Source organism: Protobothrops mucrosquamatus, unplaced genomic scaffold, assembly GCF_001527695.2.
Source record: "Protobothrops mucrosquamatus isolate PMUCROS unplaced genomic scaffold, P.Mucros_1.0 scaffold2934, whole genome shotgun sequence".
In the NCBI taxonomy this organism is placed as follows: domain Eukaryota; kingdom Metazoa; phylum Chordata; class Lepidosauria; order Squamata; family Viperidae; genus Protobothrops; species Protobothrops mucrosquamatus.
This window is the reverse complement of record NW_015388959.1, coordinates 127,773-135,836: the sequence shown is the minus strand read 5'-3', so window position 1 is coordinate 135,836 and position 8,064 is coordinate 127,773. Positions and strand designations below refer to the sequence as shown.

Below are 8,064 nucleotides of genomic sequence, written 5' to 3'. Positions count from 1 at the left end.
GGGAGGTGACCAGAGCATGAGTGACTGTGCGCAAGGCGTCCCGGTCCAGAAAAGGCTGCAACTGGTGAATCAGGCGGACCTGATAAAACGCCCCCCTGGTCATGGCCGCCAACTGATCATCCAGTGTCAGCCGTGAATCCAGGAGGACACCCAGATTGCGCATCCTATCCGAGGGGGCCAGAGTTTCGCCCCCTATAGTCAGCGATGGAATCAGCTGACTATGCCGAGGCGCCGGTAGCCACAGCCACTCGGTCTTGGGTTAGAATGAAGATATCTGTGTATATAATAAATATAAGAGCCGTGGTGGCGCAGTGGTTAGAATGCAGTATTGCAGGCTAACTCTGCTACTGCCAGCAGTTCGATTCTCACCAGCTCAGATTTGACTCAGCCTTCCCTCCTTCCGAGGTCGGTAAAATGAGGACCCAGATTGTTGTGTGCAATATGCTTATTCTGTAAACTGCTTAGAGAGGGCGGTAAAGCACTGTGAAGTGGTATATAAGCCTAAGTGCTATTGCTATTGCTATAATAGCTTCAAAGAGCTGTCACATTCCAGGCAAACATTCATAACAGATTCCACACTTAACAGTAGACTCTCTCAAACTCTGCTCTATTGGGGATCATGCATAAAAAAGACTTCTTGGAAGACAGCCATTGTTTTCATTCTAAGTCAAAGAAAAGAATTCAAATAGAGCTGTTTTAAATGTCTACAGAGACAAAGTTAATGCTACATTGGTAGTGCAGTTACAAAACATGTCAGTGTTTCCAAAATCATTTATTTCTAAGCACATGGAGATAAACCAAGGTGGAGGTTTTTTCAGCTATTCTGGTGAAAATCTTCCACCCCAAACAACATTACAGTTAGCATTGGGGGGGGGGGAGAGATTTACAGGGATGACAACAGGACCTTTCATTTAAAAGCTGCTTGCTTTATGGGGGGAAGGATATGATGTTGTGAAGATCATGGCTAAGCAAAGTGAAATATTTGCTCTTTGCACATATGAGTGATCATTTTCCTTTAAAAAGATGGTTTCCAATTTGGCTCAGAGGATGTTAAAAGAATGCCCAGGTCTCCAGGAGAGATCACGTCACATATCAAAATTGTTGGAACACAACAGAACCAGTTTTGATCATGGTCATGGCTCAGAGAAGTGCCTGGATTTCTGGCTTGTCCTATCATATTGTCATTTGTGTCTGCCTGAGAAAACATTTGCTTGATCATTTGAGGAACTGTCTGAGCCGCTGTCACAAACAGCATATTCATCTTAAGGTTTACATTTATAAGGTATAGTTGAGGAGGTCCATCAAATAAAGATGAACCTACAAAATATCTATTGAACTATTCTGTTATATATCACAATACACAAGTAAACTAGCCATTATTATTTCTTTTAATAACAGTGTTGATCATTCATTTAATGACCGTTCAAAGTTATGAGGGCATTGGACAAAGTGACTGATCATTGATCTTATGACCATCTCAGTATTCTCTGGGTCAGGTGATCAAAATTTGGGCACTTGGCATGTATTTATGACAGTTATAGCACCCTGCCGTCTTGTAATCACCATTTGTGATCTTCCCAGACAGCTTCTGACAAGCAAAGTCAATGAGGGGAAGCTGGATTCCATGGCAAAATAGGTCATAAAAATGAGTCACAACTCTCTTAACAAACACAATGCTTGCTGATGTAAGTTTTGGTCCCAGTTAGGGTCATAAGTAAAGGACTATCTGTACACACACAAACACACATACAAAGAGAGTATGGTGGACTTTTACTTACAGGTGGTCCAGCATCTCCTTGTGGGCCAACATTACCCATAATTCCTGGGACACCTGGGGCACCAGGTATTCCCTGCATAGAGAAAACAATAATAGAAGTTCAGACGTCCTGACTCCCTGTTTATATATAATTGTGCTTTGAAACTTTGCTGACATTCTCCAACACCTTGGCCCAAGAATCAGAAAGACAGCAGATGAGTCCTGGTGAGGTTAACTTTGCACTTCCTTCACTGGAAAATCAAATGCAAATCATTTCCTGTAGAAGCCCAGATAAAGTCTCATCCACCAACCAAGTTATTGCTCAGCCAGCTTTTCCACAAAAGCATCAATAAATTGGTTGGTCCACAGACCTATTTGTCCCAGTGTGGAAGATTTTCCATCTATCATCCATAATGAAACCTCTCCTTTTGCATATCCATGACTATTTACTTCTCAGATGACAACTTCTGCATTGTCCATTCAATGAGATTCATTCAGGAATTTCCCAGATTTTCTTTCATTTTTCACAATCACATCCCTTTGTTCTGCCCCCTCCTGATTAGAACTGCAGAGCCACTGGCTATGTTTACATTTCACAGTAATTCATAGTTTGTCTTAGACAATTAGCCTTGTCATCTCCCAAGTAAAATATGTAGAATCATATGCTGTAAGGGACCTTGGAGGTCTTCCAGTTCAACCTCTTGGCCAAGGCAGGACACCCTATACATATTTTTGAAGACCTGTAGTGACAGAGCACCCACAACTCCAGGAAGCAAGCTGTTCCACTGATTATCTGCTCTTACTGTCAGGAAATTCCTTTTTTTTTCCAGGTTGAATCTCTCTTTAAGTAGCTTCTACCCATTACTTCTTGTCCTGCCCTCAGGTGCTTTGGAGAATAATACTTAAGACTGATCTGGACTGTTTTGACTTTTTGCAAATATATTCCCTTGATTTTCCTTTCTTACAGTTTGAATTATGATTACAATAATCCAGGCAAAGCAAAATGGGTGAAATTGGCTATGTTAACTAGATAGAAACAAGGCATCTTTTAAAAAAGATTTGCTAGCTTGTCGAATTATTCCAGGGTTTTGGCCCTGAGGTTTCTTTCCCAAGTTGGATTAATTGTCTTGAAATGGAAGTTCCATGGAAAAAAACAACAGAAATGAAACCCTGAGTCATTACATCACTGATCATTAGGTGGATCATTTTATGCCAAAGCTGAGACTACTAACCCTTGGAATAATTCCCTAAGCTTTGGAACTGACTCAGGGTTTCAGCTATTGCATGTTATGATTGAAATTAGTTCAGAGATTCATGATCTTTTAAAGACATAAAGATTCTGATGAATCCATCATTTCAATTTTCTAAAAAAAGACCTCAAATCTCATTTGAGATCCAGAAGCATTTTTGGAAATAAAATAATGCCAAAGGCATACACTTTATTTCACAGATAATTTTCTATATTATTAATTAGATATTTTTAAGTATAATCTATTTAAGAGGCATATTATTTGTGGGCACATGAGCATTCTCAGCCATTGTGTTGGGAAATCCAGAGTTAATGAATTAACTTTGTTATTTAGCAATGAAAACGAAGTTAACACATATTCCTTATTCCCCCTTCTCTGATTCAATGTTTTTAAACCATTTTTTAACAATGGAATAATATGATTGTGTTTACCACTGGTCCTGAGGAACCTGGAGGTCCAGTTGGTCCATCTTTGCCTGTTAGGCCCTAAAAGACATGAAAGTACTTATATTACTTTTTTCCTCATTATAACAGTTTAAAAGAACCAGACATATAACATAGAGTTAAAAAACTGGCAAAGCCTTTGGGAAAGAAATTCTGAAATAACAAAGGTGGTGACTTACAAAGAAAACCTACACAAAATGTTCTACAGATGGCACTTAACACCTGTGAGGTTAGCAAAAATGTTTAAAAATATCTCTAGCAATTGTTGGAAATGTAGGCAAAAACCAGGTACAAACTATCATCTTTGGTGGACATGCCCCAAAGCCAAAAGATTTTGGTCAAGAATGCATATATGGTTAGAGAAAATGACTTAAAAACACATAAGATTTTAAGCCAGAATTATTTTTGTTAGGTATAATTGTAAGAAATTATAAAAAGGAATGAGTATATTTAATGTTACATATATTAACTGCAGTGAGACTTGTATTTGCTCAACACTGGAAAAATGAAGAATTACCAGCAGAGGAAGAGCTAATTAAGAAAATTTTAGATTGTGCAGAAATGGACAGACTGACACTGAAAATGAAAGAGAAAGAAGATTCAGAATAGTTTAGAACATTTTATCAATGGCTAGAAAAACGAGGTAGAGAGAAAGGAGTTTAACATGTATTAGTAAGTTAAACATTGGAACCCAGACAATATGTTGCTGATAAAATATTAAGAATTTGTGACTATAAAAAATTAATAAAATATTGAACAAAAAAACTAGCCATATCATATATATGAAGGTTGTATTAATTCTCATATACATATAGTACTATATAAAGCTAAACAACTAAACTCATCGTCATCTGTTTCCTTTTGCTTAAAAATAATAAAAATAAGTAATGGTGGAGAATTCCAATAAATGATTTGGACTAATAAAATGGATGATTGTTGTAGAATTTTTGGAAACCTTTTAATCTAAGCTCCTATGGCTAAAGAGTATTACCCATATTTATATGGCTGTTTGTAGGAGAAGGAGTGGCAGAAACTAGAGGTGGAGTCAAAAGAGGAATCAGCCTAGAATCCTTATGTAGCCACAAGCGAATTAAGTTCAACCTTCCTTTGAATTCTGTTGACCCTTATTTAACACTAAGATAGTGCTGTTAGTTGAGTAGATTCTTGTGCATATCCATGATTTATTACTAATAAATTATTAATTACTACTGATTAGTAATGAATCAGTTTAATTGGAACTTCATGTGTGGTCCTGATCTTTTGCACCTGACACTTTCTATGTAAGATTTCTGTAGTATTTGCAAGAAGATTCACATTTATGCTTTAAACCAAATGTTATACTTTTGGAGCAACTTGTAGATGTTCTTGATTGAATAAAGTTAGTGTGAAATTGCTGCAGCTGAGTCATTCGTGGATTGCTTCTGCTATGCCCAACACACAGGAACACACACACACTTCATTCTCAACTTTGCGTACACTATGTAGTCCTGCTTCTCAGGGTTTGTTGTATAAGCATGTGTGCAAAAAAAAAAAAAGGATATTAATTGGAAAGCAGTTTAGGGAGTCAATCCATCTTGTCATCTTTCTGATAAATAACAGATGTGGAATTCCCTTTGCTTATTCTTCAAACTTCAAAACTTAATCCCAGAAAAGCTACAGTAGGGCACTTCGTAACAGTGTTAGGGATATGACTGTGAAGACAACAGTGAAGATAACTTTTAGCAACACCTTTGCTAAAAGTGTTCAAGTGGAGGCCAGATAGTGATTAATTTGGATTCCTACCCTGAACAAGAGGATGGAATCCATGCCTAAGTGATCCTTTTCATATCTACTTTCCACAGCATGCAAGTCGACTGGAAAACTGTTGCTTTTAAGACCATGAAGTTGCTTGCTCCATATACTGTACATTCTGATGTTGCTTCTCACATGGCGTTCCTTTTACACCAAAGCATGCACGCACACACACATACCAAATTTAAGATATGTCTATGGAGATTCTCAATCATTTAGGTCAGTGGTTCTCAACCTGTGGGTCAGGACCCCATTTGGGGTCGATCGACCATTTCATGGGGGTCGCCAAGCAAGGTTGTCCGCCATTTTTTTTGCCCGCCATTTTTTTGTCCGCCATTTTTTTCCCCTTTTCCGGCGGGTGCCTTACCTCCCTTGGGCTGAGCCAGCTGGTGGTTGGCCTGCTCCGTCTCTGCCGCTTGCCAGCTACGCCTCGGCCGGTGCAGGGGGCGGAACCACGCATGCGCGGTGCTCCCGGGCAGGGAAAGTCCTCGACTTACGACCGGTTGGGTAGTCCTTGACTTACGACCGGTTTAGTCCTCGACTTATGACCGGTTTAGTCCTTGACTTATGACCGGTTGGGGTCACGGCATTAAAAAGGTTGAGAACCACTGATTTAGGTCATGGTTGTCCCAAAAGTGCTTTTTTAAAAGACAATTAACACTTTCTTGGGTTTTTTTCCCCCTTCCTTGGAAACGTTTCACTTCTCATCCAAGCTTCAGTTCTGCAGCTTCAGAATATTTTCAAGGAGAAGCAAATGTTTTCAAGGAGAAAAAAAAAAACCCAAGGAAGTCCATTTTGCCTTTTGAAAAAGCACCTTTGGGACAAATTTAAACTATATATGTTGTCTGTAATGGCAGAGAAGTGGGTGGGATCAATCAATTGAAAATGGTGGGGGTGGTCAGGCAGTTGAAACCCTGCCCTTTTTATCATATGCCACAATAACATAGATTTAAAAGGACAGGGTTTTGCCCTTGATTAACAGAGCTAAAAGCAAGATCAGCTTTATAACTCAAGTGATTTTACCAATTTGAGAATGTGGTTACCACACCCGATGGTAAATATATTATGCGCTATATATTTCCTACTATTCCAAGTAGGAAAATGTTATTTGATAGGATGGCCTACAAAACTACCTTAATTCTCCAAATGCCTCTGAAACTAAAGAGCTTAAAGATTCTAAGTTTAACAATGTAGTTTTAGATTTATAAACTTGGAAGAAAGTCTTGAGATGAAACGTATGAGCTGATAGTTTATGTTACATGCCCATTGTAATGTGTTATTTATTGTAATGACTGAGCTGAGAATAAATTTATGGCAAAGAATCATTTCTCCGTCTCACCCCTACGATTCCTGAGACAGGAAAATTGATACTTTGCTTAGAATCATAGCTAGCAAGCCAGGTTTTTTTTTTAAAAAAAGTAAACTCTTGTAAAATAGTTCGCTGTCATCTGAACAAACTTACATCTGTGTAATATACTTAGGATAAAAACTGTTTGGAATGAGGAGGGTTTTAAACCCTGTTACTGTTACTACATGCAATTAAATGCAGACTTAGAATATTAAGGGTCAAATTCCTTGAGTTTCTAAAATATATGGATTATAACATTTCAAACAATATTTGAAATCAGTCTTAACTTCAATTTAATATGATATTGAGTATATTTTATATAGTTTGCGCAAACTATCAAGAAATGGATCGCACTGACCCATAATATTTTAACTGAATTATAAAATTGATGGTGCTTTTCAGAAATGACAAAGGTGTATCAGTTTGGTTGGAGAGAGAGGGAGGAGGGAGGGAGGAAGGAAAGACGAGAAGGAAGGAAGGAAGGAAGGAAGGAAGGAAGGAAGGAAGGAAGGAAGGAAGGAAGGAAGGAAGGAAGGAAGGAAAGAAAGAAAGAAAGAAAGAGAAAGAAAGAAAGAAGGATGGAAGGAAGGAAGGAAGGAAGGAAGGAAGGAAGGAAGGAAGGAAGGAAGGAATCAGATTACAAATAGAACACGGAAAGTTAGAATACAATCCTATTTTTCTGTTTATCATTCTTGACTTTACACACAATGACTCAACGATAGACTAAAGCCAATGAGATGGGAAATTGCAGGCAGTTAATTGTCATGGACAGTAAGCAAATAAACAATTCAAGTTATGAATAGCTTTATCCCCCCCCCTCCTATCCATGAAAAGAAGTGATAGGCACAAAGACGTTTGAGGAAAGTTGTGCAAGGCAGGAGAAAAGTATATTTGCTTTATTGTTTTGAAGAAAGGCACTTTCTGCTTGGGAAGCATTTTTTTTCATAGGTTTTGCACCGCCCTGTGCTTCTATAGATTTTCCCATTGCCACCTCTATGATTCAAACAATGCTATCATTATTGCAAACTGACATGCTCTGCCCAGATATTGGGAGCCTGGGGCCCTCCAGATGTTGCTGTAACTACAATCCTACCATTCCTCACCACAGCTAGGAACATCTGGAAAGCTACAGGTTCTCCACTCTTGTTTTATGCCTCACCCGATTGATAAGATCAAGATGTAGAACCTAAAAAATGTTCATTTTTAAGTTAAAGTTAAATTTTGTTAACATTAACAGTTAACAGTTAATTAACAGTTAACAGTTAATTAACATTAACACTGTAACGCTCTCTACATGGGGCTCCCTTTGAGGAGCACCCGGAGACTCCAACTGGTCCAGAATGCGGCCGCGCGGGCGGTGTTGGGAGGGACTCGTCGCTCCCATGTAACACCGCTGCTGCGCGAGCTGCACTGGTTACCAGTGGTCTTCCGGGTGCGCTTTAAGGTGTTAGTTACCACCTTTAAAGCGCTCCATGG

General features: G+C 38.7%; 1 protein-coding gene across 1 annotated transcript in view; it reads right to left on the bottom strand.

Annotated features, from left to right (window-relative positions):
* COL14A1 (collagen type XIV alpha 1 chain) overlaps window positions 1-8,064 on the bottom strand; it is a 136,376-nt gene that overhangs the window by 27,967 nt on the left and 100,345 nt on the right. The window contains 2 exon segments of the mRNA XM_029286115.1: window positions 1,779-1,850; window positions 3,438-3,491. Coding sequence (XP_029141948.1) covers window positions 1,779-1,850; window positions 3,438-3,491 — 126 coding nt within the window.